The sequence below is a fragment of the Talpa occidentalis genome, unplaced genomic scaffold (assembly GCF_014898055.3).
Source record: "Talpa occidentalis isolate TD23 unplaced genomic scaffold, MPIMG_talOcc4v2.1 talOcc4.9, whole genome shotgun sequence".
In the NCBI taxonomy this organism is placed as follows: Eukaryota; Metazoa; Chordata; class Mammalia; order Eulipotyphla; family Talpidae; genus Talpa; species Talpa occidentalis.
The window spans coordinates 100,361,026-100,379,175 of record NW_023605305.1 but is presented as its reverse complement, the minus strand read 5'-3'; the positions used below and the strand labels follow the sequence as shown (position 1 = coordinate 100,379,175).

The window sequence follows — 18,150 nt, the reverse complement described above, 5'->3', positions numbered from 1 at the left end:
AACTGCTTTCATTTCACTCAATGCTCTAATTGGTTTTAACCCATGGCCTGATTTTTGACTTTCTGAAATTATACTCCAATCAATTTGGTCACTCTTTACTGGCACATTTTGATCTGCTGTTTCATTTTGGGAAAAATTTTCTTTAATGGCAAATTTCATTTACAATAGCTGAAATTTTTTCTGAATGAAAAATTAGAAAAAGAACTGTATGTGTATATGCATATTCTAAAAATTGTATCCATTAACTTATGGCAAAGAATAAACAGAAATAAGTAATACACAATAATTAAATTTTCTCATACACATGTATTTTTAGGTTAATGGACGAGATTTTAATATCTAAGCTTTTTTTGGTATGCTCTAGATTAAAGGATGCTAATAAATTTACTACTCACTTACAAACCTTTTTTGCTCTATGAATCTATGAGAATTCTCCATGTTTTTTTTTTTTCTTTTAATAGGTGGTTTCTGCACAAACATGCCTATTTACTCAAGCTTTGTTGGATATACCTTGACATCTGCTTCCATGCTATATCCAGAAGAGTGGTGTATGCACCAATTAATATAGCATCGAAGTAACATGGGATAAGGTAACGTGGGATCTGCTTCAGGTAGAAGAACATAGCCTGCAACCATTTACCAACCTGTTATAAAAATAATTTTAAAAGTTAATTTGGTGTGTTTACAGGCTAGGTGTATTTTAAGAGGCAAATCCAAACATGCAACTCTACTATCTAGTACGCTATCAACCAGATTAGAACTGACAGATGATGAAGGGAGGAAAATGTTTCAGTCTAGAAAACAGTGTAAATACTATATATGACACAGTAACATAGTTCTTTTTGTGCCCTTTTTTTGACTAGAATATAGCTTTACTTACTTCAGCAATAGTTCCCGATCGTGCAATAAGCCGGCTACTGACATAGTCAATCATCCAATCTCCAGATCTCAAATTATCACAAAAGGGATGTCCCAAGTCATTCTTTGGCCTTATTTCTGCCAATACAGACATCAATCCTGGAAATTCAGAGAAATATCTCAGATCATTGGCAGAAGCAATTTGTCCCCATAGCCTGAGCAGCTATGCAGGTCTAATGATGAAGGTAGACACACAGTTTGCATAGTCCACAGCAACACTTCCCCTGAATGGAGACAAGTATGGTGCTAGCTTGAGCCAAGATACAAAGACAGGAAGGGAATTATTGTGACAGAAGCTATGCAGAGCTTTCTGAGATTCCCATCTTCTGGGACTGGTCTGACTCTATTGGATTTTAATGTTATTATAATCAAAGAAAAATGGCATGGTTTCCCTGCCCTAAATCACCTGGTGGAAGGAAACTGATGTGTCTTTTCCTACTGAAAAGTGGTAGAATCATTAAAATTCTGGCAGGAGTTCCAGAAGTGGTTTCAGAGCAAATAAGAGAACCTATGGTATAATAGTAAAGGCTTTGGAAGGAATCTGAACTATAATAGTAGGTACTTAGAATTAAATAAAGTATGGAAGGGAGGGATATAGGCATACCCTCAAGTAATACTCAAATACAAGTATGAGAATTTCTATGTATACATAGCAGAGTCTGCTGATTTTCACCTTTATTTAGCTAGAACCTAATTCATTTTACTATGTAAATAGTATGTTTTGAGAAATTAACAACATATATGTGCATATATGTATATATATGTATATATGTGCATATATGTATATATGTATATACACACACATATATATCTCTATTTAATATATAGCTTTTTACCTTAAGGGATTTACAATTTTCTTTGGTAAACAGAGCTTTTAAAATATTAAAAAAGTCATAGAAACCAATACAGTATAAAATAATGTTCCACACGCCCTAGTATTTTCAGGGAAGGTAAATATTATTCAGCAAACACTAGTTCTGCTGCTGAATAATAGAATGACATGACGGAACACTGTTTTAGAAAAGGACTCTAATGATGACTATTGGGATGGAATTATTTGTGGAAGAGAGAACAAGAGGTTAGAAACTGGCTCGTTGGTTTTGCAGACAGGACATAGTCCTAGTATTAGGTGATAAATATGGAGATAAAAAGGATATGTTACACCAAGGAGAATACAAGAACAAAAAATCCATGAGTCAAAATTTTTAATTAAACATTGAAGATAAAAGGAAAATCAAAAAATGGATCTCTAGATTCCAACTTGTCTGAATATGTACTATAATAGGAAGAGGGAAAGAGAATTTTGTTTAGGGGAGAGAAATGTCAATGAAGTGGTTAAATCTGATTTAATGTGAGGCTACTATTAAGAACCTGCTGGAAATAGCCTGTGGGCTGCTGGAAATATCAAACTTTCAGAAGGAAAAGGGTAAGTATACAATAAGAAATTAATTAGGTAAGGGCAATTACATTTAGAAAGTCTGTAAAGGCATACCATGAGGAGGTAGAGAGATTAAGGAACTACTTTTTAAGACAGATAAAGGACAAAGAAGTTCACAAAGCATGTTTTCAGTCAAGCAAAGTAGTTCAACAACTCAAGAGTGAAAAGGGAACATATTTTGCTGAAGACTGGTAAGATATATTTCTTTATTACTCATGGAACAAACCACTCTGTTGAAAATGAGAATGTTTTAGAAAAAAATAGAATGTCATAGTATAAAAAGTTTGAAAAAACTTACTAAGAACTTCTTATGGGCTTGGTTTTGCAAGGATATGAAAGGCAGAAAAGAAGCCCCCCCACCCCATTCCAGACAAGCAATTTTTTCACTTATTTTTCTCACCTAAGGTACTTAGTGGAGCTAAAACTACTGAGTACTTAATATTAACCAACATTGTCTCTAGGTTGTCTTAACTCATTTAACCCTACTTGTAACCCCTTGTGGTTGGTGCTATTATTCTTTATTTTACAGATGAGAAAACTGAGCCACTGAGAGGCTCAGTTTAGTTTGCCAGTATAATCCAGAGAGTCTGATTCTAAAGTCATTTTTTAACTATAACAAAGATTCATTAAAAAAATACTGTTCTAGGGCCTCCCCTGGTGGCGCAGTGGCTGCCGGCAGCCTCTGCAGCACCTGTTCCTTCCCTGGCTGCAGGCGAGGGTCCCACAAAAAACAAACAAACAAACTATTCTAATCACTAAAGTAAGATAATGAATTTCAAAGGCCAAGTATAAGGTATAGTAAGTAAATGCAATGGGTGTCTGGAAAACAATGAAATTATTCTGAAAAATAAGAGTTACGGAAGACTTTGTAGAAGATGTAAGAATTGAATTGGCCCTTAAAGAAATAAGATGGAGTTGAAAAGGAGACATAATATGTGGGAAATAATATGAAAACCAGGAATACAAGTGTGATAAGCTGAATTTCTTAGATAAAAGTATAAGAAAATACTACCAAGCTTATGGATTGAACTGACAGTTAAATATTAAGTTCCTGTATCTCATAACTTTATGTAACATTTCCCTGTAAGTGCTCTTCATAGGATAAAACAAATATACAATAAAAAAAATTTCTAAGAAGATGAATAAATTATACTTACAACTAAGACCCATTTGAGGACCAAGTGAATTATCTCATTTAATCTTTAAAAATTTCTACAAAATAGGCATATTATTGTGTCTAGTTTTATATTATGAAACAAATTTCTTATTTTATGAAATTATGAAAATATTCATATTTTATAGAGACAGAAATTGGGGCACAGAGAAGTTAAATCACTTGCCAGAGGTTAATCAATAAGCCCCTTCCCTGCTGCTTCCCTCCCCAGGGCCCTGCCCACTTTCCCTGCAGAGAAGATTGCAGATTGTGTCCACAATTGCGGATTGTGTCCAGTCTAGGACTCTTTTCCCATTTTCCCCAGTGTCTGCCTGCTGGAAATGTCTGCATCCCTTCCCAGAACCCAATGGTATCGTAAACACATATCCTTTTCTTTTGTTAAAGAAAGAATTCCAAAGGGTAGAGCTCTAATTTGAACCTAAGAAGTTAAACTCTGAGCCCACACTCCTATTTCTATAAAGAAGCTACCACATGACCCTAAAAATAAAAATCTCAATAGCTTAACTATTCTTATACTTGCCTACCTTGAAGACCTGCATATTTAAGAGATGACCAGTTTGGTATATTATAGCATCCGCCACCATCTTCTTGTTCTTCTGATTCACATCGGTAAAGTACCTGATTTAGCTCAGCCAAAGTTAACTTAGAGGCAATACTAAGAAATGGAAAATAAAGAGAATTGGTAAATACTGTGTCACTTGCTGTCAAAAAGAATAAAGTGTAAAATCTGAATCATAACCATAAAATGTCTTAGCAGTGTATGTTTTAGGAAATTAGCATTTTAATAAACAATATAAACAATATATATAAATAACAATTAAAGGACAATGTGTACTTAATAATCAACTAAAGTAACATTTTTTCCACATCAAGGAAATAATCAGTGCCAAATTTTAGTAATCAGAAGTACTCCAGAAAAACTACTTCAAGTAGTTTGGTTGCTATATCCTTTATCTTATGAATTTACTTTTCCAATCTTTCTAGATTGGACTTAGCTTTTTCTCCTTCCTTATGTTCTCCTATGTGGGACATCTATGCTAATTATCTTAACTCAAAAAAACTAAGAAAGAATGAGAAAAAGGAGAATCAAAAGTCACAGTCATCTTAGAAATCATATAGTATTCTGTCTTTGTATTTCTCTCCTTTTTCCTTTTCTCCTAAGGCTGTACTGCCTTCAGGTTGGTCAAACATTGTATGTGAAACACTGTTCTAAGTGTTTTACATAAGTAATTCTCATAACTGTGAGAGGCACTATAATTATATCTTTAGGTATATTGCCCGGGCTTTCTTTCTCATAGCTAATAAGAATCCAAAATTGAATTCACACCCAGGTAGTCTGGCTCCATGCTCTATGCTCTAATCCTTACAAAACCTAAGAGGTAGGTAATAGTCTAAGACCCATTTTCCATTTTCTGAGATAAGAGTCTAAATAATTCATCTAGGATCACAATGACAATATTAAAACTGGAATTAAACACAGCTCTAAATCTCAAAACCTATATTCTTCAATATAGTATAATTAGTAATAGAATTATATAGAAGTATATTAGCAATGGAATAAAGACTTATGCAAATGGGGACTGATTAAATAAATGATGGTATAGCACATAATAGAATATACTTTAGCATTAAAAAAATGTGTGGAGAAAGATGCATGAAACTCAGTTTCAAGTAGTTCAAAAAACTATACATGTATATAGATACATTAATAGGTGTGTATGTGTATATATGTATCTACATATAGAAAATGTGTTTAAGTGGGAGAGAGAAAGTATGAAAATATACATACAAGTGATTTAAAACAAGAGGGCAAAAAGTTAATGATAGCTGCTGATAGCTGCTGCATATATTGCTGGCCCAAGGGAAATCCTTTTAATAACAAGGATATAGAGGACCCTTTAATAGCTTGGATCAGGCTAGAGTAACTTAACAGCTATGAAAGTGTCAAATCTAAAATTAATGCATACTTACGAAGCAAAGGGAATTTTTAATATAGGATCTGTGTTTTCAACAACAAGGCTCCCAGATTTAAAATGAGGACTGAACTGTATCAGATGGTTTCGAAGAATTCCAACAGCAACTTGTGCATGTGGATCAAGACTAACTCTGAAAATGTTAATTAAAAAATAGTTAATTTTTAGGAGTAATTTATTCAAAATGAGCAGGATAAGTGAACTGTTTTAAATATAAGTAAAATGATTAGTTGAACTCTAATTACATACCTGAAGATAATAACACCTCCTGGAGACAAGTTTTCAAATTCAATTTCTTGAATATATTCATTCAATCCTTTGGTGGCAACTCCAGCTTGTTTAACAATTTTACTTTCATTAAGCTTAAAAAAAAATTCATAAAATCATAGAACAAAATAATTCTAATGTCCTTAAAAATTTTAAGATGAAAGTCTATAAATACCTGAATATGTTCTCTAATTTCAACTGTGATATTTGGCATTCCATTGATTGATTTCTCATCCTTCCGATAAGGTTTTACATCTCTCTCTGTAGTTCTAGCTTCAAGAACTACTTCTTCAATTTTGCCTAGGAGTATACAAAATTTTAAACAAAATGTTATATTAAACCATGAGAAATCAGGAATTGCTAAAGGGGTTCTATATAATTTAAAATTGAATATGACATGTCAGTTAATAAAAGAATACAAAACTGGTTGATCAAGAAGGAAGATGGCATCAGAGCAGGTTCACTGCTTTGCTCCCAGGCGAATAAAATAAAATAGTCCAGGAAAGCACTGGACTCAGAGGATCCTGTGACTTGGGCAAAACTAGAGCACCTCCAGGCCACTGGAGACCAAGAATCACCACACGCAACAGAAGAGACACTAAGGAAATTTAACTCTAAACAATAAAGGTGGTTGGAAAGAGGTGCAGGCGCACACACTGATTCATATACTGCTTTCATGATAGAGAAGTCCTGGGAAGGGCAGAGTTGCTCAGTGTGGACCTAACCATGGGGAGAGACCTGCAAAAGTGCTGGGGTGATCCAGGACAGGGCCTCATGTGAAGACAAAGAGTAGAAAAGCACTACTCCCTCCCTATAACTCTGGAGAAACTGCACTTGGAAAATTCTGAAAATGCATCTGTGAACTTACATGGAAAACTTAGATAAGTTATGAAAAATTTAAAAATTCTTTTTTTTCAACTTCATTTAGACTTGCATTGTATTGTAATATACAGGAACAATGTACTATGACAGTATAATCTAATATAATAGTATAGTATAATCTTAGTAATTTCAGATTGTATTACCAGGGATGCACATTTGAGGCACTTCCTTGGGGTAAAATGAAGTCTTGGGATTCCTGAAAGCAGTTCTAGCTACAGCTACCACAGACTGATGGATACTAGGTGAGTGTCTTGTCACCGCCACTATGTCTTCATCAACCTGATCCACATACACCTGAGAAACAGAAAGAAAACAGCGTTCAAACTGGAAGACTTATTCTGAAATTGAATCTTAAGAAATTTAGACAATTTGGTTTCTTGCCTGAATAAAACCCTTGGCCCCAAGCTCTTGATGAAGTTTATTGATAGCACACCTGGCTGCAATAATTCCACTCCGGAAATTAACTTCACCTGTATTTGATGGTGAGGCTCCAGGATTCCACTTAGTATAAAACCGTTCTTCAGAAACCACTGAAATCTGAACAAAGTTAAAACTTAGTCATGTATACATTTTAATTACAAGAAGACCTTCTGGTAAAAATGTTCAAAGTTGGCCATGTGCATTTAAAAAAACAACACAAACAAACCTGATGAGGCACTAATTCATCATAGCCTTTAGTACTTCCACTAGCACAACACGCCATAGAGACAACTGTGGCACTTGGGAGTGCATCGTATGCTGATCTATGCTAGAAAATAATGACATCAACAAAGGTTATTTTCTTTCAAATGCAAAGTGCCACCCCACTGTATAATGAAGTCAGAGGATAATTATATGAATATATTCTATAGGCTACATTAATTTGCTTTAAAACAAATGAGAAAACATTCTAAAAACTATGTGCCACATGTGCCACACTTATAAATCAAAGGCAATACTTTGAAGTATAGGGACATTATTTCACAGACATCAAATAAGTAGAAACAGATTACATGCTTACCACAATAGGACACTCATTATCATGGGTAATATCCATAAACAGGGCGTGTGCAATAGCTGGAATTAGAGGCCTCAGACAAGGCTGAACAAAAGATCCAACAGGTTCTCCTCCGTAGCGGTAAACTAATCTGCCTTCTTCATGACTATTATATGCACTCATTGCCTCTACAAAACATGACAGACTATTTTAGCAACCTTTATTAGTAATGTCGAAGAAGAGGTCGAATTTCTTATCATGACCACATAAATATCAAAAATGAAAACTGTTTGAAATATTTAAACAAATGCCTGTTCGCTTAAGTGACAAGAAAGTCTATAAATTAACCAGAGAAATGGCTCAGAAAGGTAAAAGGGAACATGTTGTTTATTAGCATGCTGACTATATAAAATCTATGGGAAAAAACCTAAAGATTATATCATATATACAGGCAGGAGATGAAAAAAAAATTTATATATTTTCAACCAAAAGATTGTTTTGGATATGAGTTATCAATTCGTCTCATTGCTATTTCAATTTGAAATGAGATTTATTACCCACCCCAGAATGGAAAGTTTAACTATTGACAGATTATTTGTTAAATGAGAAAATTTTGTATGGAATTTCATAGAATATCAACTATGTTGAAAATTATTAAATATTGTATATAAAGCTTTTAAATTTTTTTATTCTAATTAAACAAAGGCTAAGGTTTAGATGGGAAAATCATTTCAACAAGCCTACCTCTTATTAAGGAACTAATGCCCAGTCTAGTAACAAAGATATTGTCCAAGTCTTCACTTCCTGTGAACAGTTCAGCTACTACATATAAATTGGGTTGCAATTTCCTAGCAGCATCTAACATGTACTGCAAAAAGCACAGTCACAGATGTAACAGAAAGAGAAAAGCAAGATGGGGGGAAGGAGAGGAGGCAAGACTAGGCATGGATTTGACATAGGAAAATACGTAGCGAGACAAATTGGAAGTTCAAGAAGTAATTTCACATAAATTGTACATGTGTAAGAAAATATGAAACATACCAATGTGCACAGAAAACAAGAGAATGTATAGAGAATAGCACAGTTAAAAAAGCAAAATTAGATTTTGCAAGGATATACATACAAAGGAAAAAGGAGGGAAAAGAAGAAAAATGTTAATGTTACATTAAAAAATATAAAACATAACACTCCTACTCTACTAGGCTTTCTCATTATTTTATGTGTTTGTTTTTAATCACTGTAATCAGACTACTAATTTTCAGGCAGTTGACTAAACCATTCTTGATAAATTCCCTGCCTGTGAATCATTTAGCTACAGCAAAGATTATGTCTGATTGACTAGACTGAAGCCAGGTTTTCTTATAGATGATAATAAACTCTTAATCAGAAATCAGGTCAGTTCACAAAAATATTTTTAGCCTAATGCTTATACGAAAGCTTGAAAAATACTTCAAATTCTATCAGCTAAAAATTAGGATTCTAGAGGACCTTATAACAAAGTTAAGCAATTTAAGTTCTCATATTCTGTTTGTCATAATGTAATATCTTATAAGAATATATATTTTTGCTGTTGGTAAAGTCACAACAACAACAAAAAAGAAAAACCTCTGTCATTTTTGGAGCTAAAAATGTTCTGCCATTTTGATTAATATTCACTATATTCCTTCAAATCAAATACATTTTTTAACATAGGACTTGAAATATATATATTATAATGCCTATTTAAATTTACAAAAATAAATATTTTCAAATAAGGGGAAGTTCCACAGAATACTAAGTTCTCACTAGGAAGTTATAAACAGAATGAAAATTGTCTTTACAAAGCTGTATTAGGTAGAAGATAATGCTATAAATGCTGGCATTGCTTCAGAATTATTGTCAAAAACCCAAAGAGGGACAGATAATCTTTGTATTTACTTATATTTTAGTAAATTAATAAAAATTCAATCGGTGAGGCTAAAAAATAGCTCCACTGTACTGTAATGTTAGTGTTTAAACGATCACTCTCATGTGTATTAAGTTACTCAACCTCACAGAGTCTACTAACATACTGAAAGCAGCCCAAAAATTATCAGAATAAGACTTTAATATCTATGTATTATTAAAATGTTTACAATATTAATCTATTAACAATATTTTAATATATGTCAATATAATTTCAGAGACAGTATGATCTACTTCCCTAAACTAAAATATTAACTTTTTAAACATTTCATAACCCAGTATTTCATAACCATAGTACTGAAAGATTATATTAGAATTATGCAAATTATGCAAATTTAAGTGCTACCATCATATCAATGCTGTTATTCGACTAGCAAAAGGAAATATATATCTGTATACCCCATTTAAAGAAAGCTAGCGAAAAATACTGAATTTCTTAGTAGAGCTGAGTTGTTTTTCTGTACCTCGGCTACATGCAGAGGTGTTGAGTGGCAGTTATCCAGGCGTACTCCCTGGAAATAAGTCGCAGTTATTTCTGTGTATTTTTTCATGTGTGCCCAGAGATAAGGACAGTCCTCTGGTTTATTCCCATAGCGTAATTTAACACTGTCTCCCCAGCAAATAAGTTCTCTCCTTAGGTAAACTTCTGAACCTGTTAAGAAAAGGGCTTGCTTTCAGTGGTTCAAGAAATAAAATGAAAACAATTACTTCAATGAAACATTTCTTTTTAAAATCACATCGACCATTTCTACCACAAATCATATAGTGATTAAAATTATGGAATGGATATTTTTTAAAAACTCAATGTTTATTTGTAACTCATCTATTTTGCTAATAATTTAGCTAATAGACTCTTTTAAAAACCACCAAATAAAATAGATATTTAAAAGCTATTCTGTTTGAAGACATAAGGGGTAGGAAAAGAAATGAAAGGAAAGGAGAAGATGAATCTCATTCTTTTACCCAGCCTCCTTGCTCTCAAGCTGTATACAACTCTGTGATGAAATAGTTTAAAAATAAATAGCCTAGCTGGGGGAAAAAATAAACAGTTTCTGTTTTGAACTTGCTATCAAGCTTTCTTTCCCTATCCACAGAAAAGTTAACTAAAATGACATACCTGGTTCAGCAAAGTTTCGAAGAGGATCATCTCCCATTACCCATCCATTATGTGCCATCAGAAAGCAAGCCTTATTTGGGAGATGAATCAAAGATTCTTCTGCAGAGAGAGTCATTTCTTCAAATGGGAAAGTAAAATATCTATGAAGATACAATTTAATATTAAATACCTATAGACTAACTCCTTGGGGAGAATTTGAATTAGCAGTGTTAAAATTAAACTTTCTATATAATGAAAAGAATACATAAAATTAGTTTAACTTCACTACTAGTAAATGCGCTGCAGAGGCTGTGGGCAGCTTCGCAGCACAGTGCTCAACCACTGCGCCACCAGGGAGGCCCTGAACTCTAATATAGGTAAAAAATCATCAGAAGGGCCTCCCTGGTGGCGTAAGGGGTTAAACACTGCACTATGAAGTTGTCCACAGCCTCTGCAGCACGAATTTGATCCCCAGCTGGCCAGGGAGATACCCATATGGCGCAGCAGACCTTTCCTGTTTCGCCTGCTGCTCTCCTCAGCAGTGTATTTCAGTCAGTCTCCCTGTTCTGTTCTGTCTCTGGTGAATCCTCTCACCACTCCCTGCACCTCAGGCCTGTACTCCAATTCTTGCATGCATAAATAAATAAATATTTAAAAAAAATCAGTAGACTTTTCGAGTAACTCTAATAGATTCTGAGAGTTAGCCTAGAGAACATCCAGTTAATGGATATTTTAAATAATAACTATACAAATATTTATTTATTTATTTATTTATTTAAAGATTTATTTATTTTTATACAAGAGCTGTGGTACAGGCCAGAGGCATGGGAGGGTGAGAGGATTCACCAGAGACAGAGTGAGGAGCAGAACAGGCAGACTGACTGAAATACACTGCTGAGGGGAGCAGCGGGAGCCACAAGAGAGGTCTGCCACGCTATGTGGGAATCTCCCTTGCTGACCAGGAATCGAACCCGTGCTGCAGAGGCTGCGGACAGCTTCACAGCGCTCAACCTGCTGCGCCATAGGAGAGGCCATTTATAAATCTTTAAAAGTGATTAATTACTAAGTTCTTTACAAAGGCTTTTATACACTGAATTATCTAATCTATGCTGTATTTACTTATAAAGGAAGGATCTAAATACTTGCTCACTTTGACTAACATCATATTTATTAATAAATTTGCAGAAATATTAATGCAAATAATTATAAATTTGTTCATACTGACAGCAATTTCTCAAACTAAAGACTTGCCTAAAAAAATGAACAAATCAAAACCTCTATTTCAATTTAGTAAATACATTGAAGTTATGCATTAAAGGACCATTTAGGTTAATTTGAAAAGTTAAATACAATCTTCAATTTTTAGCCTTTCATGAGAAGAAAACAAAAATGGAATACCTGGTCACTAAAGGATATTTTCTAGTGACAGGTCCTAGTTTAGGACCATGGCCGGCCAGTCGTTCATAAAACACATTTCCCAAAAGGCAATTCACTGCCTAGAAAACATTAAATTATGTTATAGTAACAACAACAAAAATCCAGTATTAGGACTCAAAGGTAAATAATAGTTCAAAAATAGGTAAAACCTGTTCCTGATGATAGTTCATGACTTGACACTTCTCTGAATTCAATTCCTCAATTCTCTTACGGAACCAATTACAGCATTCATCGATGGCGGCTGTTCCACTGCTAGAGAAGACAGAGCAATACAAATTTAATACTTAATGGTTTACCGAATTCTATATCTAAGAATTTTCTAATGAAAGTCACCAAGGCTTTAAATACCATTATTAGGACTTCAGTTATGCTAAGGAAATTTTCCAATTTTAAAAGTTTTTACACATATGTATGGGAACATGTACAGAACATTACACAGAAAAAGGGAGAACACGTCATGTGTTTGAAATAGTAGAATTATGGTGAATCATCTCAGTTCATTCTCCAGGCTTTTAATAAACTGTGAAAACATGAATACCCAGAAAGGTTTATAAGTAATATATTCATTTCATAGGAAAGATACAAAACATACTCATGTGGTATGAAAGTTGCTAATGCAATGTTCATGTCTACAGTACAGCCAAGTCGTTTATAGTCAGGATCTTGAATAATCTTAAGGTGTTGCTCTGGGTCAGGTTTGGTTATTATTTTCCTATTTCCTGAAAAAAGGAAAAGATATCTTAATGAAAATATCCACAAGAAGATTACAACTGTTACTGGTTCCTAATATTTTGCATTAAATTTTTCATGGAAAATGAAACAAATGTTTATTTCATAAGTGTCCTTCCTCACACCACCTAAAACACACACGTGTACATGTGCGCGCGCACACACACACACACACACATTGGAGGGAAAGCAAGAGACTGACTAGAGAAAATAGTATTGCAGAAGAAAGGCCATTTATGATAAACCTACAGCTAACATTCTCAATGGTGAAAAACTGTAAGCTTTTCCACTAAAATCTGGTACAAGAAAAGGATGTCCACTTTTACTATTACTATTTAACATAGGATTGAAGTCCTAGTTAGAGCAATTAGGAAGAGAAAGATATAAAGAGAATCCAAATTGAGATAGAAGAAGTGAAGCTATCATTATTTGCAGATGATATGATAATACACATAGAATAGCCTAAAGATTTCACTAAAAAACTAATTGAAAGAAAAAAACCAGCACATAGTGGTAGGTAAATAAATTAATTTACAAATATCAGTTGTGTTCTTATTTGCAAACAATGAGCTAGAAGAGCAAGAAATCAAGAAAACAATCCCACTGAAAAGATTTAAATACTGAAGATTAAACTTACACAGGAGGTAAAGGACCAATACAACGCAAACTATAAGACACTGCCAAAAGAAAAAGAAAAAGATACAAAGAAATGGAAAGATATTCTCTGCTTTAAATTGGAAGAATGGCCACCTTACCCAAAGCAATATACAGAGTCAAAGTCTGAGCTCTACCACTGGCTACATCCCTACTACCCATTGCACAGATTCTATGCTATCCCTATGGAAGTTTCAATGGTATTTTCTAAAGAAACATAACAAATATTACTGAAATTCACATGGAAGCATAAAATACCACAAATAGTGAAAGAAATCCTGACAAAAAAGGAAGAATGGTGGTATCCATAATTCAAACTATACCACAAAGCTATAATAATCAAAACAGGGTGGCACTGGAACAAAATGAGACACACAGACCAATGGAACAGACTTGAGGGTCCAGAAATAAACCCACACTTACACTGAAAGTAAAGAGTATACACTGGAGGATGGAAAGTCTTTTCAATAAATGGTATTAGCAAAACTGGACAGCCAAATACAAATGAATGAAATTAGACAATTGTCTCACACCATATACAAAAATTAACTCAAAATGGATAAAAAAAACTTGGACGTAAGACCTGGGCATAGGCAAAGAACTCCATCACATAGGCTTCAGTGATGTCCTTGTGGATTTGTCTCCAACAGCAAGAGAAGACAGCTTATAAATAAATAACTGGGACAACAAACCAAAAAGCTTCTGCCTAATAAAAGAAATGATCACTAAAACAAAGAGATACCCTACTGAATGGAAGAAAATATTTGTACATCATGCATATATGATAGTTAAGATCTACAAAGAACTCTAAATAACAAATAATCCAATAAAAAAATAAGCAGATGAGCTAAACAGACACATTTCCAAGGAGGACCAACAGGACCAATAGGCACATGAAAAAAATTTGTATCATCACTTATCATCATAGAAATACAAATCAAAACCACAATATGATACTACTTCACAACTGTGAGAATGGTCCATATCAAAAAGACCAGAAACAACAGTGTTACAAGGATGTGGAGATGAGGAACCATTCTACACTATTGGTAGGAATGTAGTCTGTTCCAGCCCCTAAGAAAAACAGAACTCAGATTTTTCAAAATATTAAAGGTATATGTATCATATCAATTCCTTGGTGGTGGGTGTAGTGGGGTAGCTTACACCTGAAGGGAATGATCCTGTAACACTATATCACAAATAGTGTTGTAAACTAAAGTTGCCTCAATAAAAAAATACTTAAAAAAGAGAAATCACCAATAGGTCAATATGAATAAGATAAACAACCCCGTTAAATGGGGAAAGAACATTAATAGGCAACTAATGGAAGAAATATAAATAGCTAATAAAAGATGTTTTACTAATAAGAGTTATAAATTAAAATAAGGAATGTTTGTCTGATTGACAAAGATTAAAAAATGAATGGTACCTATTATTGGTGAGGGTAGTTTGTGATGATGTAAATTGGCACAACTTGTGTTGAAAAAGCAACATAATAGTTTATAGAAACCATAAAATGTCCTCTACATGTATCTACTACAGCTCTCAGCTTCCAGGATCAGGTTGATTTTTTTTTCCCTGAAATTTTACTGATTTTCCACCTACATACATACCTATATAATTTTGGGAATACAACCTCACACCTCCACATGTACACATAGCTCACTTACCCTTCACCAAATTTCCAGTGCCACAACCCATGGTCTTTCCTCTACCCATTGCCCCTGATTACCTCTGGGTAACCAGTATATTTTTCAGATTGTAGAAACTACAAAATCAGAGTTTCAGAGGATCAAAAATAACCTAAATAACATGTAATAACAGATTTAATGATATGTTAACCAAGAGAAAAGGATTAACCCTTTAAGACAATATTACACTTAAAATTGATAAGACCGGACTATGCATATCCTTTACCTTGAGTCAGAAGTCCTCTAAATTGTTCAACTGCTTTGTGAACATCTACTTGGAAAAATTCCCAGAGTTGAATCTTTGGATAAACATCCTCCCAAATTATTTTTCGAATGCACTGAAAAATTTCAATAATTAAAAAAAATATTTAAATTTTTTTCCTAAATATTACTTACAATACTAAAACACAGAAACTGCACAATTAACAAAATTTTGTTATGCTTTAGTGTGGTACTCCTCTATACATACTGACATTCATTTGATGGTCATTTTCAATTAATGCAGGCACTCCTTTTTCTTTGTATTTCCCTTCTGCAATGTCACAGGATAAGTGCCAAAAGGCTCTGTCTAAGACCCAGGCAGGCTTTAAGTGTGGAGAATTCACAAGGTTATATGCACATTCTGGATGTTCCTGGATCCATTTACTATTAGTAGCTTAAAGAAAAAGGAGACAGAGAAAGATCCTATAATTAAATTGAAGTAAGTATCTATGTTAAGTCTTGAGGTGGAATAAAATAAAACCTATCACTATTTCCTTATATATATATATATATATATTTGATATCAGTAGTTCAGTAGTTTATAATGATATTCCAATATGAAAAAATTTTCTTTGGTTGTAATATTCTGTCACCCACTGTACCATACATTTTTCTTTTCTGTTGTAGGAAATTTAATGATGGTAGACAGCAAGCAACACTGATTTCCTTATGCCATTGTAGTAATAACTTTACTTTTGTATAGGAGTTAAGGGTCTTGTCCCTGACCTGTTCTGAAATGCTCCTTCTTAGACCGAAGGACATATAGGCAGGTGGCCTTGTTTTAAAGCAGAAAGTTAACTGTGTCTTACACTCTGGGTTAAGCTAGCCACTGACTGGCTTTTAGGTTCTAGGGCAGAATAGCTCTCCTTTTCCATTTATTTCCCCAGGTGCTTCATTTTTCTTACTTACGCATTGAATGAGAGGACACTTCTTCAGTCCCACCTAAACTCTAGGTTCTCTTACCTGTCTTAGGACTTAAAAATGTCATTTATACCTGTTTACCTACACAGGAATTTCTTCACGTGTGTGTGTTTGGTGGGGAGGTGGCAAGGGTAGAGATTCCGTCCTCTGGACCTTTAAATATACTTGTATCTCTCCAAAGCTAAGAATACAAACACATATTGTGTCTAGTGTGGTTTCTCTAACTCTACATAGTCTATTAGTATTAGGACCAGACATCCTGAAAACACAACCTATATCTGTTGTTTCTACTTTTTCCCCACTCATTCCTTTCCCACTGCAAACTATTCTGCATCCAGCAATCCAGAGATGACTCCAAGCCTCCTAATCATGACATTTAGTACCTGATGGACAGCAGTGCTGGAGGGCAGTATGCAGTATGTTAACCAAAAATCTGATCATATGTCTACATATATCTTTGTTGAAAATGTGAGATATTCCAGGCACTGTTTTGGAAGCTGGGTTATTCTATAGCAAGTGAGCGAGGTCCCTGTGCTCATGGAGCTTTTAAATAGCTTCAGAGTTCCCAGGATTACTTGGGAAACTCCTTTATAAAAGATCAGAAATGTTTCTGTTATTGTTAAATGATTGGTACCACTCAAAATTACTGTTATTTATGTATGTAAATTAGAGATTCTAAGATTTTTTTTTACATTGTGGCATACACTGAAGATAGTATTTGTCAGATATACTGTAGTAAATTGAAAGCTGATCATGAACAGAGGTTTCTCCAGGCCTATCTAGTTTCTCTGACAGGTGAGGATCACTAGATGGTAAGTTCTAAATTATTTTGTAGAATTATATGTATTAGTGAGGAATCTTGAGATCCAAAACAGGTTACATTTAATAAGCTCTTTTAACATGTAAAAGATGTAACTTTCAGATTTAAGTTCTAGGAGTTTCCAAGAATCTTCTTTCTAAATAAGTCATTCTGTTCTGTTCATATATGCCATAGTGACAAAGGTGCTGCCCTGGTATTATTTGTTATCTGGACTAAAAAGTATTAGTACTGTAAATTAAACTATGTGATCATTATGTCCCTGATAATGATCACTTTCCTGTTTCTATAGGTGTCATGTGGAAATTAGTTATATAATAACCATATCTTTGTTTTCTTTGAAAGAAAATTTTACCATATCAGAGAAACTGAATTTAAAGTGTAGGACACCTAAATATCATTAGCTTTTTCAAAATTCTTGTTATATAAAATAACAGGAAATGAAATAATCAGAATACAACATTCTCACCAAAATTAATAGAAAGTTAGTGAAGCTCATACCAGTATGATTGTAGACGACATCAGTAATACAAAGAATATTCCACTCCTTTTTCAATTTTTCCACTAGCTGTCCAACATCATTCCAGGTATACTTTTCATTAGGTCTTGAAAAATCAGGATTTAATTCTAACTGATCAGCAAGGGAATAACATGACCTAGACAGTCCAAGCGTCTGTAATGGGGTAAAATGAATCATGTTGTAACCTGCAACACAAGAAATCAAAGATCACTGTAAGAAAATGAAAAAAAAAAAAAAAAAAAAAAAAACCCAAAAAACCTAAAATTACGCAAAATAAAAATTTAAACTTTCTTAAGTAATTCTGGGTAGCCAGGTAAATGTGCTACTAGAAGAGAAGTCAAAGAATTGGGTTAAAACCCTAGCTGTACTGTAGTGACTTTAAAGAAATCTACTTAAATCATTCAGGATATCAGTGTCCTCCTATATAAGACAGGAAAGGTGAGATATGTATT

General features: G+C 33.8%; 1 protein-coding gene across 1 annotated transcript in view; it reads right to left on the bottom strand.

Annotated features, from left to right (window-relative positions):
• The window catches only part of AGL (amylo-alpha-1, 6-glucosidase, 4-alpha-glucanotransferase), a 61,732-nt gene that overhangs the window by 29,715 nt on the left and 13,867 nt on the right, over positions 1-18,150 (bottom strand). Inside the window, exons 5-23 of the mRNA XM_037498609.2 lie at positions 17,680-17,883; positions 15,653-15,834; positions 15,406-15,517; positions 12,698-12,824; positions 12,255-12,357; positions 12,067-12,164; positions 10,690-10,829; positions 10,037-10,224; positions 8,373-8,496; positions 7,653-7,816; positions 7,299-7,400; positions 7,034-7,189; positions 6,796-6,946; positions 5,946-6,070; positions 5,753-5,865; positions 5,502-5,636; positions 4,055-4,185; positions 881-1,017; positions 511-644 (exon numbers count right to left, since the gene is read on the bottom strand). Coding sequence (XP_037354506.1) covers positions 511-644; positions 881-1,017; positions 4,055-4,185; positions 5,502-5,636; positions 5,753-5,865; positions 5,946-6,070; positions 6,796-6,946; positions 7,034-7,189; positions 7,299-7,400; positions 7,653-7,816; positions 8,373-8,496; positions 10,037-10,224; positions 10,690-10,829; positions 12,067-12,164; positions 12,255-12,357; positions 12,698-12,824; positions 15,406-15,517; positions 15,653-15,834; positions 17,680-17,883 — 2,626 coding nt within the window. The remainder of the gene's footprint in view (positions 1-510; positions 645-880; positions 1,018-4,054; positions 4,186-5,501; positions 5,637-5,752; positions 5,866-5,945; positions 6,071-6,795; positions 6,947-7,033; positions 7,190-7,298; positions 7,401-7,652; positions 7,817-8,372; positions 8,497-10,036; positions 10,225-10,689; positions 10,830-12,066; positions 12,165-12,254; positions 12,358-12,697; positions 12,825-15,405; positions 15,518-15,652; positions 15,835-17,679; positions 17,884-18,150) is intronic.